The sequence below is a fragment of the Lissotriton vulgaris genome, unplaced genomic scaffold (assembly GCF_964263255.1).
Source record: "Lissotriton vulgaris unplaced genomic scaffold, aLisVul1.2 SCAFFOLD_2802, whole genome shotgun sequence".
NCBI classification, from domain to species: domain Eukaryota; kingdom Metazoa; phylum Chordata; class Amphibia; order Caudata; family Salamandridae; genus Lissotriton; species Lissotriton vulgaris.
In genome coordinates this window covers 158,033-185,520 of record NW_028249305.1, presented here as the reverse complement: position 1 = coordinate 185,520, position 27,488 = coordinate 158,033, and the positions used below count along the sequence as shown (strand labels likewise).

General features: G+C 41.3%; 1 protein-coding gene across 1 annotated transcript in view; it reads right to left on the bottom strand.

The window, feature by feature from the left end:
* LOC147663626 (BPI fold-containing family C protein-like) overlaps window positions 1-27,488 on the bottom strand; it is a 52,018-nt gene that overhangs the window by 16,293 nt on the left and 8,237 nt on the right. Inside the window, exons 3-12 of the mRNA XM_086950322.1 lie at window positions 20,528-20,636; window positions 19,777-19,905; window positions 15,219-15,374; window positions 13,288-13,351; window positions 12,475-12,535; window positions 8,951-9,042; window positions 7,758-7,931; window positions 7,612-7,656; window positions 2,721-2,882; window positions 890-978 (exon numbers count right to left, since the gene is read on the bottom strand). Coding sequence (XP_086806448.1) covers window positions 890-978; window positions 2,721-2,882; window positions 7,612-7,656; window positions 7,758-7,931; window positions 8,951-9,042; window positions 12,475-12,535; window positions 13,288-13,351; window positions 15,219-15,374; window positions 19,777-19,905; window positions 20,528-20,636 — 1,081 coding nt within the window. The remainder of the gene's footprint in view (window positions 1-889; window positions 979-2,720; window positions 2,883-7,611; window positions 7,657-7,757; window positions 7,932-8,950; window positions 9,043-12,474; window positions 12,536-13,287; window positions 13,352-15,218; window positions 15,375-19,776; window positions 19,906-20,527; window positions 20,637-27,488) is intronic.

Genomic DNA, 27,488 nt, shown 5'->3' with positions numbered 1-27,488 from the left:
TAGACTCGTTGCCACAGCATTTCCTGGTTTTCGGCCCTCACATCTACAGTGCTCTCTAGGTTGTCTACTTGTTGTCCTATGCCAGTCTCTGCTTTCCTCAGTTCTTGTAGGCATAATTTGAAATGAGAGCATAATAGGCTAATGTCTAATCTGATCTCCACCAGGAATCATTCCATATAGTTTTGGATGGCTGAGATTATTCCCGGTGGTATAGTTTGTAAGGGTTAGAGGGTCTTTCCCCTGCTGCTCCACGTATCAACTTCAAAGTTTTCTTTGTTGTGCTTTCCTTTGACTATCATACTGCCCGGGTATAGCCGGTGCAATTGTGGGAGTCGATGTGTCAAGTTGTTGAAGGTTTAAAAGTTGCACCACAGATCCGGCATCTTCTGTGTTGGGGAGGACCTGTGTGACGGCTGAGTGCTGTGCAGTGTGAGTTATGCAAAGTAGTCCTATCCTTAATGGTGGCACGGAGGGGTGCATATCACCCTCCTGTGTCCAAAGATCCACTGGAAGTGGTTTGCAAGAGATCTTTACAAAAGGGCCTGGCTTCCAGTGGATCTTTAGACACAGGAGGGTGATATTCATAGTGTTTCCATCACTTTGAACTTCCTCAGAGTTACTCCTGTGGGTGTTATGGCCTAAGACAAATCAGAGTTACTCCCGTAGGTGTTATGGCCTAAGACAGCTCGATAGTGGTGAAATACCAAAAAACTGAAAGGCATTTTGCATTTAACAAAGCTAAACTCTTTTGAAAAGGACAAAAAAAAAGTTTAATTACTCATGTGTCCCAACTATTTTTTCAGTGGTAGAACAAGATGATGTCAACTAACTTCATGGATGCTATTGAAACACAGCACACATGTTTGAATGATTAGACAATCAATGTCACCTGTTAAGTGCCAGTATGCCAGTGACCTTTAGCTTTGTGTCAGGGGATTCATGGTCTGAGAGGGAGAGGTTTCCACTGATGCTGGCAATCTATAGGGAAAAAGAACACATTGTTATACCGAAATCCTTGGAGCCATGCAACATTGTAGACCAAGCTCACGAACAGAAAACAATAAAGCAAATACCATTCAGCACAGCAATACTACAACATATTCGCTAAAACCCCAAAAGCAGCCACCTCACCTGAAAAAAGTAGATTTGAAACAAGAAATGTATTGAATAAGCTTGATCCCAGCCACGCTATCAAAAGATACTCCTTATAAACTGAAACCAAACTTTGAGACTGTCTCCTGCCACCTAGAAAATCAGTCCTTAAACATAAAAAAAACTCAAAGACTGTTTCAATAATTCGGTTTACAACCACAGAACACTACAACCCACTCTGATGCTATCCTTGGCGGACTGGGCAATTGCCACCCGGGCATTTCCCCAGCTTGCTGCACGCTCGACAACTGCTTTCAAAGCAGGGTGGGCTTCTATGACCCCAGAATGTCCTCAGGGTCATTCTAGTTGTGACGTCTTTCGGTGTGGTATAGGTATGAACATTTTGCCAAGGCAGATTTCGGTTTCGAGTCCGGGCTTGGATGCCCTACAGTTCTCATAAATATCCCCAGCAAATAGAACTTTATTTCGAAAATAACTAAAGCTTTTCTGAAATCTCACACTGCAGCATACTTGTTTTCCAGTTGTAAATACTCTTTCAAGAGCCCCTCTACTTAACCCAGCACACGGGAACATAAAGAGTAATCTCACACTCCATTGCGAAGCATGCACTCAAAAAGAACACACCGAAATGCAATTTTGTCTCCTGCCACTTGAGGGAATCTTGCTACAGGAGCACATTTGTAACTGAGGCTGCTGTAGTGTTTCAATGTGCTGTTCAACTAGGACACATGACTAGATTAATTGATCTAGGGCTAGATGTACGACCGTTTTTTGCAGTTGCAAAATAGATCTGCCCCATTTACAAACCCAATTTTACGAGTTGGTAACCTATTACTGACTCATTAAATAGGGTTTGCGACTCGCTATTAGGAAGGGGCGTGCCTAGGGCGTCCCTTGCTAATAGTGACTCGCACTTCAATATACGAATGTTTTGCGACCACAATTGTGGTTGCAAAATGCTTGCAGTTTACCGCTTACTACAAGTAGGTGGTAAGTCACTCGCAAACGGAAAGGGTTCCCCAGGGGACCTCTTCCCCTTTGTGAATGGATGTGAAAATAATTTTAAGAGCAGGCAGTGGTCCTATGGACCTCTGCCTGCTCTTAAAATTCATTTTTTTCTTTTTTTAAATGCATCCCATTTTTTAAGGAAAACAGCCTGCATTTTTAAAAATAAACAGCTGTATTTAAAAAGCAGTCACAGACATGGTGGTCTGCTGACCCCAGCAGGACACCATCCCTGGGAGTGCTAGCCATTCCCAATGGGGGTGCAAATTGCACCTGCCTCATGAATATTAATGAGGCATAAAAAATTGTGACCCTTATTATGAATGACACGCAGTGTTTGAGACACTGTAGTAAATTACATTTTGCAAGTCGCAAATTGCGAGTCCCAAATCAACGCAATTCGCGATTCGCAAATTGTAAGGGTCGTACGTCTGGCCCCTAGTCAGTTGTTTGCAGTTCATTCACTGCGAAGAAGTGATGGATGTCATCTGCGTTCATGGGACCTCTCTGAATCCACAGCATCACCAGATAAAATGTACACCTGTCTCATTGAAAGTGCCAATATTCTCCAGCACACTCAACCCATGCAGTTATGAACTCACCATATTCTGTTTGACAAGCAATTTACTGACAGAGTTTGGCAGCTGGACGTAGATCTCTACACAGAACGCGATTTCCACAGTCATGTTGTCAGGCTTCAGGGTGACTCGTGGTGCGCTGGTGGCTTGCATCGTCCCTGTCAATTGGTGCTGATGATTTGAAACCTAGTGATGGGTCATAAAAAAAAAAGGGGACTCATTATGATCTTTTTTTCGTGTGGTACAACAGTTCTCAATAAAGGTCCAAATTGGTATCCGCCTTACAAAAATAATTTTAATGGGATTGGATTTGCTTACGTCGTCCAACTTTTAAAGCTGCTTTAGAGGGTTTGGGAGATTGTACTTTTTTATTACATTGTAAAAGCGGGTTAGAAATGTGGTTAATATAATTCGTATTTTTAAGGTATGTTTTACTGAAGTTGAAGCCAGATTCATCAAAGACCCGTTTTGCGAGTCTTTAATAGCGATTCATAAGGAATCGCTATTATAGACTTGCAAAACGGGATTCATGTAGGAATCTCAAAATAAAATGTGATTCCTACACATTCCTTATTTGCGATTAGCAAATTGCTAATCGGAAATAAGGAATAACTCCCCATTCATTCCTATGGGCCAAAAGTCCCATAGGAATGAATTGGGAGTATTCCTTATTTGCGATTAGCAATTTGCTAATCGCAAATAAGATAGCGATTTAAAGGCGGCCAGGGGTGTCCAAAGGACACCCAGTAGCACCCCTTAAATGCAAATTTAAACAGGTGTTGCGCACACACATGTCCACAGGACATGTGTGTGTAGCATGCAAAAGAAAAAAATGCACTAAAGTGCTTTTTACTCTTTTTTCGCAATTTACCACGAAGTCAGACTTCGTGGTAAATTGCGACCAAATATTGCAAATTCGCAATTTCAAATTGGTTGATGAATTGCATTTAAGGAATCTCTATTAGAGATTCCTTAAATCCAATTCCTCGCAAATATGCGATTTTGCTAATAGCGATTTTTGCATTTGGGATGATGAATCCCAAATGCAAAAATTGCACTCGCAAAGGGCCGGATTCTCAGAATCGGGCCCTTTGTGAGCGCAATTTCGCTTGATGAATCGGGCTGTTGGTTTTTATTCTTTTTATGCTGTAACTCGTGTCTCTCTTTGCTCGTATGGCTCTGTGTCGAAATATAGCTTATTTGATATGAAATGTGATATGAATACAGGTTCTCACAGCACTGAGGCCTCTGTTTACAAATTGATGAAAGGGGGAAGCGAGTTCCCTCTGACAGCCTTCTGCCACCTGCTTCCCAGATGAAAATTGGTAGATGGAATCAGGCGGAGGTAGAAATATATCCAATCATATCACACGGTGATATCCTCTCCTGTGCCCCTCAAACACCTATCATGAAAGAACCGGATGGTAGTCCTCACTGTCTGATATTCCCATGGCCTTGGGGAAGGAAGACTGTGGTGGTGTGGAAGTGTGTGAGACAGTCATAGCATGGTACAAGCCCTCTACCATCCCCCGCTCAGCCGCGGCCCATCCAGGTAAGAGCAGTGGGGCCGTGTGTGAGGTGGTCCTAACCTGGTAAAAGCCCTAACCCAGCCCATATTTCGATGGACAATGACGAGGGAAAATTAAATAAATCATTAGTCCGTCAAAATACCCACACAAGGTCTCACCGCTCTTACCTGCATGGGCATTGGCTGTACCCACTCCAGGGCTCAGGAAATGTCCGCAGATCCACTGAGGCCTTTAAAAGTGACCTCTGATCACCTACTCATAAGGTGGATGTGGTACCCGCAAGGGAATCACCAGGATTCTCCATTTGTGTAGGATACTGGGACACCCTAGGTAAGGGCTTGGGGCCCCTAGACCGGGGAGTCTTCGGTCCTCTTCCCACAATGCTGTGCTAACACAGGAGGGTGATGGAAATCCGAGGGCTCCCTGCATGGGTTCTGGCAAGGACAGTTTGCACCAGCTGACCTTGCAGGACTGGCAGGAACTACAAGGACATTAGAATAATGGCGCCTCCATCGCTACACCTTTGTATACGACGACCTTTGCAGTTCTCCTGCCAAAGCTTGGCCACCCTTTGTAGCAAGGAAAATTACTGGCGTCAGCTTGGGCAGTGGGGTGGGGAGGTGACGTTGAGGATTTGGCCTGGGCCAAGCTTGTTCCTCGGCAAAGATCTAGATTAAGGCTGTAGACACTGTCGAAGACGACAAAGGCGCAGATATAAAGTATTAGAACATGACAACCACATCAATTTATTAGGGTATACAAGCGTCATTCATCTGTCATGATTGGGGTTGTTATTCTGATGGTGATAAGTAAGGATGCAACAGATTCAAAATGCAATTTGGAAAGTTTCTCAGGTGGGCTTATGTTCATGTTTGGGTAAACTTGCAACTTGGGTCTCACTATGAAATCAAGATCTTCCGGGTAGCTGCATCTGTTGCTGTATACCATTAGGACCTAGCTGCATCTGTTGCTGTATACCATTAGGACCGAGTCACACACGCAAAGGCACAGACATGCATTTCTGCACGAGCAGAGGGCATGGTAATGTGCAATTGCACTTTTAAACTTTTTTCTCAAGCTTCTCCACTGTGTAAATACATTTTCCCGCGGGAAAAAACTTTACACAGGGTCTACAGTTTTGAGGTGCTCCTTCTCATTTCCACCCTGAAAACAGGCTTGTCTCTGAGCTCTACAAGCATTGCCCTCATTGTCAGGTGCGAATATGCCTGCCAGATGTTTGTGAGGTGTCACTGACTTACAAGTCGGAGTCGTAGGTCCTACTTTGGCCAGTGTCCCAATCCAGAAAGGCCCTCAAGACAACAGTGGTGAAAATATCTATGTGAGTGAATGAATTTACAGCTATGCATTTACATTGGTGAGACTTTTAATTGGATTTGCACTTGTAATTTATGTATTTGCAAACCAAGGTGTGACTTAGGGGCGTAAATACATCTGAGACGGGTTCCAAAGCTTTTTAAAACAGCATCTGCAACATTTTGCCCTATCATACATCTACAAAGAACATATGCTTCTCACTCACACCAATCTGAAAGTTACACTTTGCGCTGTGGTCTGAGCTCTAAAAATTTAACTCATTCCATCAGGATGTGTGTTTTAGTAACAAATACGTTATTCGTGTTTTCTATGTAACGAAATTCACATTGGTAGTAGTTTTGTTTTTCAGGATACTTCACTTTTCAAAATGTTTCATACTATTTTATTTTGAAATTAAAGGAAGAAGGTATCTTTAATTTTTATTTACCTCCCGGGTTAATGTGTTCTGTACGAATATGTTCTGTAGTAGTAGTAGAAGGAGTAGTATTAGTATTAGTAATAAACAAGTAGTACTACCCATAGCAGTAGTTTTAGCAGTAAAGTAGAAGCAGTGTAGTAGGCACAGCCGGAGTAGTTGGAGGAAAATAGTTGCAACAGTAGTAGCATTAGTAAGTAGTAGTAACAGTAGAAGGGGCAGAGTAGAAGTGTTAGCTGTAGTAATGTAATAGTAGTAAACATAGTAGTAGTCGTATTAGCAGTAGCAGAAAGAGTATTATTAGTAGCAGCAGTAGCAGGAAAGAATTAAAAGTTGTATGAACAACAAAATTAGTTTTGGTACAATAGTAGAAGCAATAGAAGTAGTAAGTATTAGTAGCAGTAGCAGTATGAGGAGAAAGAGCAGAAGTATTAGCATTAGTAGTAATATGTATTAGATATAGCAGAACGTATTATTGACGTCTGGAAGTAGTAGCAGCATCGATGTATATCACTGGGTGATTTTGCTGTGCTTCATATTGGAATAGTCAGAGCTGGTGTGAAAGTTCACACAATAGTGTTTGTCCACAGGACTGAGATGCATGACTATGATTTGGGGTATGCCCAGACGTGGGTCCCTTGCTCGCTGTGCCACTGGATTCAAGCTAGCCTAACTGATGATAGGTGAAACCACGAAATCTGTCCAAGCATGCTTGTTTCCGGTCCAGGGAGGACCTGCCCTGGCAGTTTGGGCTGGTCTGTTCCCATGAGGAACAGGGTCAAGACTGATAAGCATATGGCTGAGTCCAAACTGGGGTGAAATAGTGAGCAAAAGAATGATGGATGAAACCCAGATCTCTTGCCTGGGGGTGAGTGGTTGAAACGTTTCAGCACTCCGTCAATTATCTTTTTGTGTTTGCTACGATTTGGGGTGTACCAGGTGGAGGAGGTATATAGCTAATGGTTGTTGAAGAGATACTCAAGTAAGCATATCCATATATTATACATAAAATTGTTAATGTATTGGAAACATATAATGCTCAGCAAGTGATCAATTCCAGAGAGAAGTAAAGATCATGGAAAGCAAGGAGAACTTGTAGAACAGTAAGAGTGTTGTTAGCTCAGTGAGATTTGTGCTAACAGTGTTAGATTATTTGCTGGTTTTGTTAGAAAAAAACCATACGGCTTTGGTAATGTGATTGATTGTAGATGACCCTTTACAACATTTTGAGAAGGTAAAATGAACCATCAGGAGGGTCATGGCTTTCTGAGTCCTTAAGGTATGTGGACACCAAAACCTTCCTTGCCAGAGGAGTTGCTTTCAGGCATGCTGATTATCCTGTCAGTACCATGACACTAAAATATACAAATTTGTTTAGAAACTATGCCTTACCTAATTTAGTACAGCCATACTTATCGATAGCCATAGAGGTTGGTGATAAGCCACGTTTTCAGTATGTGCAATGTATGCAGAAATTAGTCCCATCAAGATCCATGCCAAGTGAATGTAGGGGCAGACAGTTCATTTAGGAACTTCTCCGTGTCCTAGCTCACCCAGCTTTAAAAAACTCACTGCAAGACCCCATGCCCAGCAATTGTTTTCAGATGCATAAAAGTTGGCCTCGAATATAACTCACCTCAGGAAAGATTTCTGAAAGTGTAGTAGAGTTCATTGTGGCTAGCTGAGGATAAAGACAAGACATCCAGGTGGTAAATAACAAAGAAAAGGCTAGGAAATGTGTATACATCATGAAAAATGTGTGCACTACTTGGTTTGACTCACAAAAGGGTCCAGGCTGAGAGTGAAATAACCAGATCTGTAATAGGAGTACGCTGCAGATCCGAAGACAGATTCAGAGATCCCAACACAGAGCATTTTGTCAATCAGGCTTGGGAGGGAGAAATATGCTGGTGCAAAAGGAGTTTCTTCAGGGGCTTTGACTGCATAGAACATACCCTATGGAGAGAAAATCAAAATGAATGTGTTTGTACATAATCAATGTTATAAGACTTTTCTTGTAACTCAACCAAGTTCTCGTGGTATTTGCTTATTTAGCATACCACCAATGTATTGATATTTGCATTATTTTGTGAAATTTTACCAAAGTGAGATCAGTTTGAGCAGAAAGTGCCATGCAAAAAATATAAAATGCATGTCTGCTGCTGCATAGAGCTATTTTCTGCTGGAATCAGCCCTCTACCAGTTTCTCTGTTCACTTTTGAATACAAGATATGCTTTTATGTTCAGTTTTCATACGAGATACTGGCTTTGTATATTTGCGCAATAGGCATAATATCACATAATTTTCATTAACATTATGCATATTTTGCATAAGAACAATTTCACAATTTGTCTTAGTCTGACAATAAGATAGTGATATGAAACAGTGCCTAAAATCATGTTGATAGAATTATTTTTGGGTGAACCAACCTATAAGAACTTGAGTCACATGAATTTTAGAGCTATTCAAGGTTTGACAGACTTTCACACTTTCTCAAAGTTTGATGGTTTAAGGATTGGCACCAACTTGTTTTTTTGGAGAAAAAAAAGTAACATACACATGTGGCATAACATGATCCACAACATTTAATGTATATGCAAAGTGATTGTGCAGGTGGGAGCTACATGCCTTGGCTTCCTGTATACTGTCTGCAATGTGTGAATTCAATAGGCACATAAATCAGTGATTCCCAGTTTGCCTAACCCATGCATATGTGTAATCTATGCACTTGCAAGGTTAGGATGGTTGCATGAAAAAACATAGAGAACATAAATCGTATTCTACAAACATCGCAGGCAGAATATCGACTACTAAAATACTTTGAAGGTTAGTATACATAAGTGTTTTCAGATTCTCTTTCACCTCTGAGTTACACGTAATGGCACGAATATGAGCAGGCGGTGAGCACAGGGAACTAGAGATCAATACCTGGAAAATGTAAATGATACCAGAGGGATTGTCGGTAGATATTTACCTTTAGAGGGAAGGTCAAATCATTCGCTGTGGTGACAGGATTACTCACAAGAGTATAATCAAACCCAACATCTTTGTTGACGTTCATCCGGACTGAGAAGAGACAATAGAAATACAAGTTACACAGAGAATCAAAAGAAGGTCTAGACTCCAGATTATGAATGTTCTCAATTAAGAAATGTGTCCACAGAATAAGCATATTGTTTCTAAAACTGACACGCTTGGGCTGAGTTCTATGGAAGTGCATTGGTATATGCACCCACACACAAACAGTGAGTCTGATTTGTACCCTATTAGGCAGTGGCGGCCGGCACAGGTAAGAGCGGTAGGGCGGGGACGAGGCGGGGGAAGTCAATAAGACAACGGGATACGTAAAATAAAAAATAAATAAATAAAATCACTTAATTTTCACTTTCTGCATCGCCGAGTCGGCTTTGCAGTGAACGAAGGTAAGTAGTACTATTTTTTCTTTTATATCCTTTTACCTATCCCGTCATCTGTAGACTTCCCACCAACCCGCCCTGCTCCCTCCCCGCCCCATCACTCTTACCTGTGCCAACCATCATTGCTATAAGGTAGAGGAAACATTCTTCCATCTAATTATCAGTGTGGTTTCTGTACTGTGACGCGTGTCGGCAAATCATCATTCTAGAGTCGGGTCTTTATTTCATTGTCAGTCATAGTTTTAGAAGTTCACCTTATATCGCCGAGGCCCTGCTATAGATAGCACGTTTGCCTTTAAACAAAAGCGAAAAAGGATGAGCGTGTGTGTGGCATTGCGCATGACACCATCTGGATGTATGGCTCTGTGGATCTAAAGCAAGCAAGTTTAGTCTGGGCACTTATGGATATCTCTACTTGCGCTTTCAGATTGGACGTAAATATTTCATGGTCCATTATTTCTTAAGATCCAGAGAGTTTAATGAGTATCCAACTAGCTTCTCAACCTTCATCAGTGTTAATGTGAAGTTCTGCCTGATGCTCATAGAGGGTGTATTATGTACTTCTTAATGAGCAGACTTCAAATTGATAGATGGCCACGCCGTTCAGCTCAATATTTCAGTATATTTTTGTACTCTTATTCTAAGATCCACTTTTATGGAGTATTAGTGAAGTGGAAGTGGTTAGAGATTGACAGCTAGTTTGTTGGCCCAAGTAGGACTAGTGCCAATTATCTGCAATGGGGTGATGGTTGCTTATATTAGATAACTTCGAACCAGCTACTTTCAGAAGGATATGTTCACCATTTTGTTCATGTCTCCTTCATTGCTCTATCAAGACATCATGGTATCTATTTTGATTGCCAACGAATCCCTAAGTTTTAAAGTTTTTGAAGGATGGCACTGGAAAAGGGAGGATTGTTGTGCATGGTGCTGTCTGAGGGTTGTTCAGAATGGTTGCAAGACTTATTTTTGTTTCAGTCGAAGAACAACCACAGATTTACCCACTTTAACTGGGTTTTCACAGGAAGCAGTTTGGCAGTGCTCCTGTATTGTTTATTGCTCATAAGAATTATATGTGTTTTTTAGGCATGCAAACAGACAATGGCGAGAAGTTGGGTGGGGTCAATGGGCAGGAGCAGCACGCTGATCAGGCAGGGCAGATGGGAGAGGCAGTGGCAGCAAGACAGACCATGCAGCACTGGGAGTGGCAGCAAAATAAAGGCTACACAGGTCAGGCAGAAGATGCGATGGCAGCACAACTGGCCATAGAGGGCCTGGGGTTGGAGCAGCACAGTCAAAGAAAGAGGGCAGGAGGGAGGGGAAAGGACATGGACTCAGACAATGGACAGAAGGGAGATGGGATAAGGACAGAAACAGCGACAGCAACAGGCTGCAAACTGGGCAGTGGCAGCTCAAATGTCCATGTAGGGCATTAGAGAGAGAGTCAGCACAATGGACCATGGAGGGCAGGAGGGAGGGGCTGAATCATACTTGTCCCCAGGACTACACTATAAATATTTCATAGATGCACACGCATGCATACAGTCAATGTTAGTGTGCTCTTTACTACCTACTTTTTTCTGGAATGATCAAGTAGCTTATAGAGTAATTTGAGGAGCAGTAGCTTGAACAATGTCATGAGCGATGTTATCATTGATAGATGTCATCGATGATGACATTTCAAATGTCATCAGTGATGTCATCAATGGTGTCATTTAACATGTCATGAGTGATACAATGTATGAGGTCAATAAGCAGTGCATGATTGGGGCACAAGTTACTATAACTGGCAAATTTCTGAGTTGTTTTGGCTCTTAAGCATTCGTTTTTAACTCATTTCAACATTTGAACACCTATCTATAACATTGCAGTTTTTTTCAGGGAATATATGGATGTAAATTATATAACGTGATCAAGGTCACTTGTTGACCGAAACGTGTCAGAGCGGAGGCTTGTGAGGAATAAAGACCTTTCATGCCAATTTACCCACTGGAGTTTGTGACTCTCTTTTCGCCGGGAGGAGGTTTGGAGAGAATGGTGATTAGATTATCTAATATATACATATCATCAACGTTTATATAAATGCAGAGTTAAGAATAGTAAGCCTACATTTACCTATGAATACATATTTTCACAGTACTGTGGTAGTCAGTATTGTTCAATATTTTTCTAGGTTGAAGTAAAAAAAAACTACACACTTACTCATACAAACCATTATTATACAGTCATTATTACTACAACTGCAGCGCTCACACTGTTACAGTGTCACCATAACTTTAACTGTTGCACTATCACTGCTGTGCAGCAGGTTAAGCCCTGAGGCACTCCTACTCTGCTACAGTGAGCATGTCGAACTCAGCTCAAGTCTCAATATTACACAGTCAGCAGATCACACCTGCAGCTCTGTCACTGTTCTACGATCAGTACTCCCTGCAATCAGTGCTTAATTTGTAAAAAAAAAGTGCCAGGGCCTTCATCAGGAGACAACTGAAGCATGCACCACACATTGCCCCTCTCAATGCTGCCAATGGCAGCACCAACACAATTACTACTAATCACACTCCTATAAGTGTCTATTCCAGGCCCCCAAAGCTACATGAATGATTTGGGCAACAGTCAATAATCATTTTAAATGTATGTTGAATTAATAAACAACTGTTGTGCTCATCTTTAAATAAGACAGACAGTGCCACCATGTGGCAGACTGTTACAAGCCCCGGTGTTGACAATTAACTGCTGGTGCTGAGCTCCGGAAACCACCGGTTCAAATTAAGCGCTGCCAGCAGTGCAGCACTCTCCCTGTTAGGAGTCAGCATAAAGTAACTGCCCCGTTCCTGCTGTTCCACAGTCAGACCTGCACTCGCCATCCCAGCCTGTCTAATACTTCCTAACTCTTTCTGCCTTGGACTGTATTTCAGGACTCTTCGCCAAAACAAAGTAAAACTTTTCTCTGGAACATTATCTTTTGAGTAGGCAGCATCAGCACTGGTGAATATGCTACTGCAAAACTCTTCCTAAAATAGGTAACACGGGTCAATTGGTTTAACAAAAGAGCACTGTAAAGAAGGAAATAGACACTTACATTGCTGCAGTTTGAGATTCTTCGACCATTTCTCAATTTGCTCCTTCATGATGGGACACACCTGCAGAAAAACAAAAATAATATTTTAAAATCATCTCCTTGAAGCCTCTCCTTGGTGATTGTAACAAAGAAGACCTTAACTTGTTCCTAACCCGATTCCACGTCAGGTACTTAGTTCTCACACTGGTCAATGTTCCTTCTTTTTTTACATCTCTTCATTGCCCCTCTCTTCTCTGATACCTCAAGCTAGTGTACTGTTTTTCGCCAACTATCCAGAGTATTCTTTTCATACAAACATGATGCTATTGTCATTATTTTTATTAACTTAAAATTAGTCTGAAAGATCATAGTTAGACTTTTCTAAAAAAAAAAAATTATTGTACAACTTTGATATTCATTATTTTCATATTAAATAACATGAATCCTTCTAATATCGCTATTATTAATCAAATTCCCGGGCTACTGAAAATTATTTCTTTTGAATCCTAAATGTTATGCTTGTGCTATCACGTCTTGCAATCACCAATTACTACAAAGTTTAGAAATGAAAAATGTAAGTAATCCCACAGACCTATATTCTATATCATTCTTTGGTCAAAGTCCATCTTGGTGCCTACCGCCACATTATTGGCATATGTGCCAAGGTGGCTGATGGGACTTCAGAATAGTTGCACTGCCCGCTGTAATATCTTTCCTCCAAAGGATAACTGTATAGTTTGGGTGCCTCAGAGGAATCCCCCCATACTCGCTTGCATATTTACTCCATTATGTATCGATGTTCTGGGGTCGATCGTTTTCTTGGTATTACTTTACCTTTTGATTAAATTTTTCACGGCTGATCTTCTTCATAGGTTCAGTCATCATGCCACGGAACATTCTGCAAAGTGGAAAATTCAAGTGCATGAAGTTTGTATTTTTTTCTTTGAAACAGCAGTCTTAAAAGCACCTTTTGTGTTGGTAACTAATATGGATGTACACTACATTACGCCAACAACAGAAGTAAGTGCTAAGGGCCTATGCTACGGTGTATAGTACTCTGGTACAAGGGACACGGACTGTGTCCCAAGATATATCAAACTATGTAATAAACATATACAAATCGCACAGAAAACAAACTTTAGGAAAAGAGTTGGGATTTCCATCGTAAAGTTCAAATTTAGCAGTGAACATTCTCGGATAGGACAGGCACACAGCTATAACATTTTCAAGGTAGCTACCACTGAAGTATGCATGTGAAACCAAAATGAACTACCAAAATGAAGATTGACAGAAGGAAAAAGATACAAATCAAAACTCTAATTGAGGAACATTTAATGGAACATATGTATGTGGGCTTTACTCTCACTAAAATGACCAACCCATAACAATGACTCCTTCTGTGGATAACCCATTAGAAAATCCAGGATGTTGTGTGTGGGCGGTGGAACTTGACAGGGCACTGGCAGGTTTTTAGTGGCAGAGGGAGATTGGTCCAGAATCACATGTGGTTCTGCTCATGGCCTGTGCTGGGATAAGCACTGGTGTTTTTAAAGTGCAATGATCTGCACGTACGTCACCAGACCACATGTCCTCAAGGATGGTACCCTCAGAGAGGCTGTACAATGAGATAAGGAGGTGAAAAAATACAAAGGAATGTTTGGGGACATACGAAAAAGTATAATCAATTTTGAAGATGATGTTCCAGATGACAATTGTCATGTATTTACACAATTGGTTCTGCTTATTATTAGACCTCTCCCATATCTCCTTGACATGGACATACGAGGTCAAGATAACCCCAAGCTCTGCATCCAGTCTCCCCCTCTTCACACACTGTGCTTTCAAGCTGTTCGTCCCCCCATAGAACTATGCGTGTTTTGTTATGAGAAGCAGCTGAACTTAGCCCACACATATATTGATGGACTGTTTACAACCCCCCTCACCCCCCCACATACACACACTCTCTACCTCTTATTCTACTTTCATGCTACGCCACTTATCCTTATAACCCCCGGGTGTATGCCTAACACATTAATACTGAAAACACCAAATGTTAACAAGATGTTGAGGTAAGTTCTTTTGTCTTAATGTCTTTTTGTGATACAGAGATAAAGGTGGTCAGACCTCCTCTTGCCTGGCCTGACTTAGAAGGGATGGCTGGGGCCGAATATTAAGCATACCCATCAATGTAAGGCAGGCCCTTGAGCCAGCTCTCGATAGATTAGGGCATATTATTTTACCAGCGTTCTCCAGTCTGGATTTTCTATCTTAGTATACAAACCCACCACATTCCATGAGATAATACTTAAAGTCTTTGCCTGGTTAATCCCAACACTCATAGGGGCAGATTTACAAGCCCCTTGCACCACTTTTGCGTCCCTTTTCCCCATGTTAAAAGGGACATAAAAGTGGCACACAGGGCTTGTAAATCTGCCCCAAATCTTTTTGTGCAGGTGTGAATATCGTTAGGAGTTTTAGGATAGACTGACTAACACTAAAAGTGCACTTTGGCCATACACTGGCAATCCATGTGCTGCTTTGCGCCAACATTTGTACTGACTATGGCGGGATATTTTGGCCACGGAGTAGCTGAAAATACGTTTTTTTGCAACTCACAAGTAATGCTACCATAGGTGATACTTTCCATAATAACCATCTATATAATCAGGAACTGTCGATATAAAATGGCCCCAGATTAATAACTTTTCACACGAAAGCATGATGAGACTCTAGGCAGGCAAGGTGGAAATGTTTTTGATACTCACTCAATTCCTCCAATCAGATTGACTTTGACGTCTTCAACTTCTGAGCTGCAACTGGTGATAGTGAAGGAGGGGAGCCCATCGCTGGTCTTTGTGATATTGATGACAGCGTTGACGCAAATTCCATCCAGGTTCAGAATGCTGGATCCTTGGTCTTTCCTGGAAAGGGAAGATAAGGATGATAGTTAGAATGAGTAGTGGTCTATGAATATCTAAAAAAAAGACTGCAATGCAGGAACTTTATTAATATTTCTCATTCACAGCACTAAGCATGTTTAAGTAATCAGAATATGTCATGGTATTTATTCAGTCTAGAGACAATTTTGTATTTTTATTTAGAACACTACAGCTGTCTGAGATTTTGTTAAAGATAACATCACCACCATTCAGGCAAATTAATTCCTGATATTGTCTTTTCACTTGTCATTCTAATATTAGTTATGAGAACCACATTACGGTCTTTCCTCAATAGTTTTTTTCGGTTAAAGTTGATATTAAAAAAATAAGACATTAGCTATATTGTTTCTCTTACAGCCCCCATATTTTCGTCATTTTCTTAGGTGGTCTCTTTAGAGTTTCTACTCTATATATTTATTGGGTGTTTCTGGCAGGTACAAAAGAATTTACACCTAAACAGGTGGCCCAGAAATGATCTACTGTATCGACATCTAAATTAAGTAGCGAAAGGCTTCAGTGAAGTTTGTGACAAAAGCATTTTGAATGGCCCCTCATGCTTTTCTGTTTTTTCACCGCGTATTGGTAATGGTGCCTCAATATCCTTAGTGTAATATTTTATACTTCCATGTGTACTCCTTTGACCTGCTATTCGCACCTTTCTGTCTCCTCTTTTCAGTTTTCCTTTGCCCCATTTCAGTTTTCCTTGCACATGGCACCTTCTTTGTACATCTGCCTCATATCACTCTCGCCACTGCACATCTGCCTCCCATTTTTACACTTCTCCTTTCTTGCTTGTACATTATCTGCTATCCCTTGCCTTTTATGCGTTCTAGGAAATTCTTACCTAACCCTGGTTCTCTCTCATACACGGATTCTCTGGCACATGTGGAAGCCCCTCCCCCACCCAAGAACAAACCTATCAGAGACGTGGACATCGAAAGCAGGAGCTTCCCATCCCTCTAGAAGCCACATCACCCTTTGTGATGGTTTTCTCCAGCTGCTCTTGATGCCTGCTGCTGTTTGCCTCCTAGAGCTGGCAGGTTTGCTTTCCTCAGAATGGGTCAACAAGCCCCAGCACACAAAGATCCATTGATTTACTTGCTTCCTTTTTCTACCACTGCTAACTTTACTCAGGTTCGCACTTCACTCATATACTTGCAAATGCTTTCAGGGGACATTATTTTCAGCGTCCTTAGTTTTTTTTGTAAGGCACTGTTAGAGCTGCAATTAAACCCCATTGGAGTGTAGGAAATTTGTCATTATTTATAGTTATATATATAAGAACAGATCACTCTCCAACTTCCTTCCGGCGAATAGAGAGACACGAACCACTGGAAGGTATGGCTTGATGTTGATTTTATTCCTCAAAATATGACTCGTTTCGGAAGGCACTAGTCCTTGCTCACATATATATGTACCGCTATGTTTCATATAATACCCACAAAAGCCTAATTGTAGGCCACGCTTACCAAAACGTAAACAGAAACGGAGAGCTTGAGAGCTGGCTTGCTTCTCCACCCACTAGATACCAAGCAATATCATCTTTAAAAATCTATTCATTATTTCACCCTGCAGCACATTGCAAAATGCTAAAGGCTAAATACCCAGGGTAACTAAACCATAATTCCGGTAAATCACAGTAAGCCTAAGAAATGTGTGCAATGATCAGCACAAATCTGAACAAAACCTGTCAGGGGGCAAATCATCCACACTCCTAAACCAATCCATTTCAGTTTCAGCAGGACGGCCTCACTGACAAGATTCATCAAAGCATTCATTACATCTGATAATCCACCCACCACAAATTAAATAACCCAGTCAACAGTTCTATTCCCACCACAACAGATTATTTAGAGAACTAGTCCTGTCATCTCCCTGCAACTCTGCAGATGAATGTTGCTAATAAATATTTCAACACAAGTAGGGCAAGTATTAAAAGGTGGGGTCAGAATATGACTCATGATTGGTCGAAAGCATAGCACTATTGGACAGTTAGAAATGCACAGCCCTCCCTTAAAAGAATATATTAGACAAGTCCAGAAGAGCATCCCCTTTGGGTCCAGATTTAATTAGCCCTCAACCTGCTCTTGAGAACTACTCTAAATATTCTAGGAAATTACAGAGTTGAGATGTTAATTATTACTCCTGTCATATCAGCTCAATACTGCACAAGCCTGATGCTCTGATCTCAGATCTTAGGGAAGTTAGAACTACTTCCATACAGAGTGCATAAGTGGCCACCCAAAGGGTATTATCTTCTTTCACAAAAGTGAGTCTTGACCAAGGCCCTCATTATGAGTTGGGCGGAATACAGTAAGCTATTTATCACGGATGTACGGCTTTACAACGCGTACATTTACATCGCGTGCCATTACAACGCGTTTTTTTCAACGCAAGTCGTTACCACGACCTGCGTTGGAGGGGGTGCGGACTTAGGAATTTTTTAATTTACTATTCCAACACCAGCCTACATCAGTAGGGAAGGTGTTGGATAGTAAATTAAATAATTCCTTGTCCTGCAGCGCCCTCCAGCGCAAGTCGTGGTAACGACTTGCGTTGAAAAGACCGCGTTGTAACGGCACGGCAGTGTAACAGCCGCGTCGTAAAGGCTGTTCACCATTTATCACAAATGGTAAATACCTTCATTCTGTGTTTCAATTAGGAAAACAAGGCGGGAAACTGACAATTGTTTTTTAACACTAGAATTCTGCATGTTTTTCCCTTTTCCCCACACTTTTTCTCCCAATACATTTCAGCCAGATTGCCATATAGGATATAGGATAGCATGAAACAGAATAGCGTAGCACCGCAATAGCACAACCAGACGGGCGACAACATAACATGATATAACCTCTGTTTAAAAGTAATGGCAAGATGTAAGGATTTATCTGCGCAGCTCACTGGAGTATAAACAATCGCTCTATATACTTTCATCAGTCAGATCAAAAAAAGTTAAAGAAATACAAGGAAGATTTTTGGAAATACAAATGCAGCCATTCTCATCTGGAAAGCCAAATATTGTCCGGAAAACAGTGGGCAAGTAAATGAGACGTTTTTTTAGGATTTTGGGGCCGATTCACAGAACTAACTTAAGACAAAATCCTAAACTTACTACTTTGGTATTCCCACCATTTCTGGGGGCCCCATGATAGACACAGCTCTGGTCTGCAGAGACTGGTTCCCTGGTGACCTTGAATAATTCTTAAACAGATTATTTTAAATACTGTTCGCCTTTAATTTACTGTTAATGTGCGTGATGTGTGAGAGTCTATAATAGATATTTTACAGATAAATGTTGTGCGTATTTTTCATGCAACATCCATTAAAAAGTTTTTTTGAACAAATCGGGACCTTACATATCAGACATGGGAGGGGGCACAAAGATAATGGGTAGTAAATAATACTAGCAAGCTGCTGCTGTGTTTCAATATTAAAAACACACGTCATCCCCCAATATTAGATGTCAACACATTTAGAATTTAGACAGTGTGTGAATGTGCAATTTCAGTGACCTGTACAGAGAGGGCTTGAAAGAGCTGAAATTGGATCATAAATAGAAAGCGTTCTGAACAGGGGTCCCGAAAAAAGGTTTAGCCCTGGGCCCCAACATCTTTAAGATGTCCCTGGGCAAGTTAGGTGATCAATAACATTGACTGCCTCTGAAAAAAGAAATGATAATAATGCCAAATTTGAACTGAAAGAGAATTGATGAAGAGTTGTGCACTGAACTGGTCGGGGTTTTGCTTCCCTAAACTGTTCGCATGATATGATTGCTAAGCACGTGACTCGACTGGTATACTTCTTTCCTTTATCCCCCGTTGGTGAACACATCTAATGAACAACTGTGAGTTACTGTTAAACTTTTGCATTTCTCTTATATGAATTTTATCCACTCTGTATTTTTACTTGTTGATTGTATCCTTGATAATGATTACCTTCCGGCTTTGCACTTTTTCTTGCACTAATGTCTTTTTTCAAATTCTTTTAAAACAAACCACTGCTAAAATACCTATGATTTCTAATATCTATGAGACCATACAGACGTTGCACTTTACTTATAATTTTGCATATTTGCACATACCAACTGCACTTTATGCCTATCAAAGGTCTTTTCTGATTTGCACTATTATACCTGGCGTGTTTCGCACTAAACCTTAACTGCTGCTAAATAATATACTGTGACCAAATTGAACTCTGTATATCAATGAGATATATCTTATGGGCTTAACAAGATTGGCATGGTTATTGATACAATTTTAAATAAGTTTCATTATTTCAACCTACACAAATATGTTTTCATACAGTATTGTTGTATGTTGCTATATGGTTGTACTTGTACAAACCGAATAAAGCATTTTGAAACGAAAACGACTGGTATACTTACACCACCCAGCTGTTAATCTTCCATTTATTACTGACTTCTGCCCTGCTGTTAGAGATTGTCATATGGATCCCAGTCCCCGGGATGAAGGTGATATTCGCGTCAGAAATACTGAACTTGTTTATTTTGATGCTGCAAGTAAAAAAAAAGAAAATCTGCAAATTAGCTACAACCTCTGCAAAATTATGACAAAAAGCACAAAAAAGAGTAAAACGTAATCTCAATTTATGTTGGTGCTGGTTATGAGCATTTTGTATCCAGCGTGTTATGTTATAACAGATTTTCTTCTTTCTTTTACATTTTGCTTTATTTTTTTGCAGTCTAGTGTAGCCTAATTTGTGATTCTAATGCCATGAATATATTTCTTTTGAAAATAAAACATAAAATTACTTAAAACATTTAACTACAAACTATAAGAAGCATAATTACCAGGCACTTTATTCCAAATGTTGGAGCAATATCTATTTTTAATTCAGTACACATTTTTGTTAATGTATTTAAAAAAACATTGACATTTGTAGGTTTATATTTTGAGGTGCTTTGGTAAACTATTGAAAAATAATAAAATTTGATTTGAACCGCTTCTGCGTTAATAATGCCACTCAATCGTTCTGTATATATATATATATATATATATATATATATATATATATATATATAGAGAGAGAGAGAGAGAGAGAGAGAGAGAGAGAGAGAGATAGAGAGAGAGAGAGAGTGTGTGTTGTCAGTTTAGGCCAAAGACATTCCTACTCACTCAGTGACTGCATAGTCCACTTCAACTTTGAGGTTTGCCTTCCCATGCATGTCTCCAATTGGGAGAGAGGTCAACATTGGCTCCAGGTAGTGTATGGCCGTCTGAGCACCTGAAGAGGAGGAAAAAAATAACAAAAGAGAAGCTAAGCGGAAATTGAAGTAATCTGTTGAGCAGTCTGTTTTTCGGTATACGCTGAAGGAAGCTGAAAATACGAAATAATGTCAGAACTGAAAAGTTGCATATACAAGCAACATGCCTCCTTGAGAAAAGTGCCCACCACTGACATCTAAAATCATATCCCCTTTAATAGCCCTCCGACATCTAGATTTTAGAGAATCTTTTTGACACAAATAATAATGATTTTTGGTGATAATATTCCGTAGATGATATCTGATATGTTTTTAAGCAGCCTTTCCCCGCATTGGGAGAGGTTTGTCCCCCATCAAATTTACCTCATTCCCATCAGTTAATAGATCTTTTGCTTTCTGTGGCCTTTTATCAAATAACATCGCATTGGAAGAAAGCTATGAATGTTAATTTTGAAGCCTGTCGTTATGCAATATGAGGTATTTACAACAGGTCTGCACCGCCACTTTTTTTTACGCTACAGTGGTACAGGCCAGTGGCGTAACACAGGCCCTGCATCCCTAGTGGTGCGGGGGAAAGCTCTAGGGGGCCCCCTCAGCACAATATTCTGGCCAGAGAACACCTAATTGAGTCTAGAGGGGACCCTCTATAAACCTTGCAGGGGGGCCACCTCATGTTTAGTTACGCCAGTGGCACAGGCCTCTCAATCATATCTAGTTGCGACACAAAGTCACCCTGCATGCTTTGAATGGCCTCATTGATATAGAGTAAGGCAGCCCAAATCACTGCCTTGTCTTACTCTGCATCAAGGAAGCTTTCCATGGGTGTTGTGGGGTTTTCCAACGCAACACCCATTGATTTTGATACTGCCCTTGATTTACAAAATCACTTAAAGCTGGGGCACCACCAAAACAATACACCTCCCTAGAGAAGGCGGAACTAGGAGAAATGTTTTTATTTCTCTTTGTTTTTTCCTCTTTTAATGTATGCTACTGTTAGATTTGAGGGTCTCTAGTTGGCACAGGTAGGTACTTGTGACAAAAAGGGACCCTTGCCTCTAGTCAGGGTAAGGGGGTACACGTCTAAAATAATCCCTGCTCACCCCCTTGGTATCTTTGTACGAGCAGACAGGCTTATCTCAGAGGCAGTGTGTAAAGCATTTGTGAACACATACAGTAATCTAGTGACAACACTACAGATGGACACCACACAAGTTTTATGTTAATAATAAGTATTCTTTATATAGATTTAACACAAGATCACAAACAACAGAAATCCACAATACTATACTTAAAATGGTAGTTTTAGCTTACTTCTCTTTAGTTCTTAAAGTGCAAAACTTTGAGTCAATGTACCTTAAGATGTGAAGCGCTGGGCATTGAAAGTGTTGCAAGATGGAAATGTGGCAAAGATCGGGAGCAAAGAAATAATGACGTCAAGTTGTTCCTGATGCGGCATGCTTCTCTGATGTTTCCAGAAGTCTCGGTTCGATGCATCAGCTGCAGTGGCGACACCCTTGTTCAGTGATGCGACGACAGCGGCTTTGGCGGCAACAGTCTTTTCTGACGATGCGAGATGCTTCCCCTCGATGCGACAACTGCAGCGGTGACACCCTTGTTCAGTGATGATACGGCAGCAGGTCCGACAGCGGCACACTTCTCTGTGGATGCGAGGCCCTTCTTGTGATGCCATTATAGATAATGGGGTAGCCCTTAAAGTCAAGACGGACCTGGGCGCAATGCGAGAATGAAAACAGTGGTCCGTGACCAGAACCTTCAGGAATGATTTCTAACTATACTTTGTATATATCGTTACAACTAGGTTAGCCAATAAACATGAATAAGCGGAGAACTTTTCATGCATAATCACCTTATTCATGCATGAAAAGTTCTCTGCTTATTCATGGTTATTGGCTAACCTAGTTATAACGATATATACAACGTATAGTTAGAAATTATTCCTGAAGGTTCTGTTCACGGACCACTGTTTTCATTCCTTCTTGTGATGCGGTGCAATGCGACAGCTACATCAGCGACTTCCTTATTCAGTGATGCAACGGCAGCAGCTGCGACGGGGACACTCTTCTTCCTCGTTGCGACACGCTTCTCTTGATGTGGCGCAATGCGTCAGCTACAGTGGTGACATCCACGATGCGATGATAGCGGCTGCGACAGCGACACGCTTCTCCCTCTTGAGTCGCACTTCCAGCTCCTTGCGACACGCAGTCCCTCAGAAGGCCCAAAACAGCAGCAGGCACTCCCAAAGATCTCTGGGGAGCTGGGGGTTGAAGTCTGTTGTCCCTGAGACTTCAGCAGGAGGCAAGCTCTTCTCTCAAGCCCTTGGAGACCCATCACAAGTTGAAATAAAGCACTCAAAGTTCCTTTCTCCTTTCTTTGGCAACCACTGTAGGCCAATCTCCCAAGCAGCACTTCAGCTTAGGGATAGTCTCTCCTCAGTTTCTTCAGGTTCCTCTCCTCAGCAAAGGTTTCTTCTTGTTGTCCAAAAGTGATCTAAATTCTTGGGATCAGGGTCCCAATACTTATACGCCAAAATCCTTTGTCCTCTGAGGGCAGAGGGGACTTTGCCTAGTCCAAACTAGTTCTGGAGCACTCTGTTTACATGACTTTCCTTTCACAGTGCAGGGCAGAAACATCAGACGCCGCACATGAGGTGGAGCCTGCATTGTGAAGGGAAGGCACACCCCTGGAGCACTCTGTTAACATGACTCCTTCTCTCCTTTCACAGTGCAGGGCAGAGACATCAGACAAACACAAGGTGCAATTCCTCCCTCCCATCTAGATGCAGTTCTCTCCATTCACCAATGGGCTGACTCACCCTGTCTCCTGGAACCCCCAATCCCCTGTCACTCAAACTCCAGACAAGTAATACACAACCTAGCAGGGGAAGGCTTGGATGGTTAGACAAGAAAATACCTACTTTCTAAAAGTGGTACACAGAATGTTAAAACCAACTTCACTAAAAGATGTATTTTATCATTAGGAGTTCAGGCATACTAAACTCGAATTTCTATCTAGTTCCCTGAGTAAGTTTATTAGATTACAAGATGTAATAATCAAACTGCCCATTCTGGCCTATGGGGACTAGGTAGCCTTTCAATAGTGAAAAACGAAAATTGTTGTACTTCACTATTAGGACATGCCACACATACCAGGGCATGTCCTACCTTATACTTACAATGTACCCTGCCCTTGAGCCTACCATAGGGGTGTCTGATATGAAAAAAGGGAAGGTTTAGGGACTGGCAAGTGGGTGTACGTGCCCAGTCCACATGGCAGTATCAGACTGCACACAAGCTCTGCAATGGCAGACCTGAGACACACTTTTACAGGCTGCTTCTGTGGGTGGCACAACCAGTGCTGCAAGCCCACCAGCAGTGTTTGGTTTACAGGCCCTGGGCACATGCAGTGCACTGTACTAGGGGATGACAAGTAAACCAAACCAACCAATCACGGAGTTACTAATCAATGCATCAATTTACAATAGGGAGAGTATATGCACTTTAGCACTATTCAGCAGTGGTAAAGTACCCAGAGTCATAAAACAGCCAACAACAGGTCAGAAAAATAGAGGAGGAAGGCAAAAAGTTCAGGGATGACCCTGCAAAAAAGGCCAAGTCCAACAGCTACATTCTGCAGCACACATAGAATGAGAAAAACGCCTCTGTGGATTGTTTTTGAGTAGGAAGGGGGAAACAGCCATTACAAATCAGCTGTCACTAAGCGATACATTTACAACGCAGCGCTTACAACGCGGCTACTGTCACCGTGCAAAGCCTTTACCACATGTGAATTTACAGCGATTATGCCTTTATCACGCATGCCTTTATAATGAATTACATTGTAAACGTATGAACAGTAAAGGCGTAGGCGTGGTATAGGCGATAAAGGCACATGCATGTTAAAGGTAATCAGCGTCTTTACCTCATTCAGCTGTGACGAAAGCCGAATACCTACTGCACCTGGAAGAAACCGGTGACAGAATAGACATCAATATGGTCTTGTCCCCCCTTTTCCTGCCATAGGTATGGGTAATGCACACAAGAGTGTTTTGGGACTCTGCCTGGATTTGGATTGAGAGTAGGTTTTAGGTCTCAGGACTTAAATGCTCAGGGCTGGGGGTGGGTTTTTCAAAGGGCTGGGGGCTGTGGGGCGGGGGGTTGCACAAGGGGGCGGTTTGAGGACTCAGGGATAGGATTGGGATCAGGAGTAGGATTGTGGATGCCGGCCAGGTGTGGGATTGGTTTTAGGGATGGTAATGTAAAGCGGGGCCGCGCCGAGGTCTAGGTTTAGGGCTCAGGGTTGGGGTGGTGTTTCTATTAGGGGTGGTGGCCAGTAAGGTTGTGCCAGTGGCCAGTTTTAGGGCTCAGGTCTGGTAGAGAGGTGTTTTTGTTTTTGAGGAAAAAACATTTACTATGCATATGCTTTTACCATTTATGCAGTAACAACAAAATTCGTTGTAAAGGCATGCGTAGTGAAGGGATAATCATTGTAACATACAGTCTGGTTAAGGTAATGCGTGGTAAAAGTACCCGCGTTGTAATAACCACTGCATTGTAAACGCATGCATAGTAGCCGAAAGCATGGTTCCATCATACAACTGCATGAAGGTGCCCCATCCTGCACAAAAATAATCCTGCCAACAACGCTGATGCCCTTGCATTATGGTGCAAGGTTATCTGCGTTGGTGCTAGGCAACAAATTGAGCGCTGGCTGAAAGGACATGAATATGCCGTATATCATAAATACGGCCCATTCCTGTACTTTCCTTTTGACCTAGGGCAATGCAGCAAAGTGAATGGCTGCCCTTCCCTGCACCCAAAGTTTTTAAATGAGGACCTTGGTCTCCATAGTGAAAAAAAAGGATGTATTTGCCAAAGATGTACTAAAACCTGCATGCTATAATGATTTTATGTATTGTTTCCATAATAATTTTATTATAACAATTTGTTATACTTCCAGTACAGTTTTCTTTTTTCTCACCAATAGCTGGTCATTACTGATAATACCATATTATTATCTTGTGACTACTTCCTTATTGTTTAGTTCTACTATTTAAACAAATGTATTTTTTCACTTTTCCTTTCTTCATCTTTTTAATCTACTCACGTTTCTTTATGCTTTATTGAATTTTCCGTCAACGATTAAATTTAATGTATTTACAGTTGATATTGTTTATGACACGTAAGTTTTCAAAACACAAATAATTTTTTTAGGAATTACTTACAAATATTGCATATTTTTAAATATTACATTTTTGCTAGTAATATTTTTTATTGCAATTATATGTCCTTAATAAAGCATATTTAAATGTAAAATAACTGCCTCGTTATGGGTTTAAATTCCGGCAGGCACCAGTCAAATGCTCATCCTTCCAAGGTTGGAAAGTTGAGCTCCGTTAAGGAGGGTAATAACAACCGGTGCCCTCATTAGTTCTCTCAAGATCCCTCCAAGCCAACATTTTTGAGCCACGGGAACACCTGGGCAAAAACCCACGGCGAGCTATGAAACTATCACACTAAATGAATATCATTTGGATGATCATGAACTTAAAAAGTTCTCCAGGGAGGGTTTCAGTATTTCTAGAGAACAAATCTTGCCATGGAGTGTTTCTATGACAAACTCGAACTCCAACAGGAATACCACTTTTACAAAAGTGAGCTATTAGCATTTTATTTTGATTGTTGCTCCTCGTTCATGCCTTTTTACACCTAGAACAGACAAGCCCTCCAGAGACAGGAGAGTGTTCATGCAATTTATGCACCTGGCATCACGTGACTCCCTCCACCTAAACTCAAACGCCTTCTGCACCTGCATTGAAGGTAAGATGAAAGACACGGGGCATATCCTCAACGAGGCGACATAAAATTATCGCCACGTTTGCGTCCATTTTCAGACAAAAAGCGGCGATAATTATATCGCCTAATCAGCAAGGTCACGCTGTCGCGTGAAACCTTGCATCAGCGCCTGTTGAATGAACGCCCAGCTTTGCATCTCTAATGAGATGCAAAGTGGGCGTTCCTGCTCTGACTTTACTGGAGAAATATCGCTGAGCGACATTTCTCCAATTAACAAGGGGCACGCTAACCTGTAGAGCGACATGCAAAGTAACCTCTGTTATCGCTACTTTCATTACGCCTGTTTCGAGACTGACTTAGCCATGATATCCAATGTAAGGTGGATATCATGGCTAAGTATGCCTCGCCCTATCATCAAGCTAACTCCAAACTTTGTGGGATTATCGCTGGATTTCCAGCGATAATCTCACATTTGGCAGTTAGCGCTTGGAATTTTATCGCTTTTGAGATAAGCGCTGCTAATAAAATTCCACGTTACCCGGCGATAATTATCCTAGCGCTAAGTGCACTTAGCGATTATTATCACCAGTCCTTGATGATATGCCCCCACATCTTGTTCGTGATTTATTTGAATATTTCTTAAATGGCAAGTTGTTATTTTACATGAACTTATAAAGCGCCCTGTTTCCCAAGCATGTTGGCGCTAGACTACATAGTTCATTCACAAAGGCAATGAACGAACATTAAGTACAGGAAAATGACCAATATCTGGTAAAACAATCTGAGCTTAGTTCCTTGCAGATCACATTGTAACCCCAAACCCAAAAACATCAATTTATATTCTTATCTGTTTTAATATCAGACAAATTTGGGCAATGGAAATGTGATTGTATGAAGTATGTGATCTATCTTAGCAAATTAATGTCGTGCTGCATGCAGATTTGTACAAGGATATTATAAGACTATAAAAATACTACAGATGTTTGGCTTGTTCCACATTCCATCTGCCCCTAGACCAGATAAGCCAGTAAAGCTAAAGCTGGGCCCTAAGGAGGATAA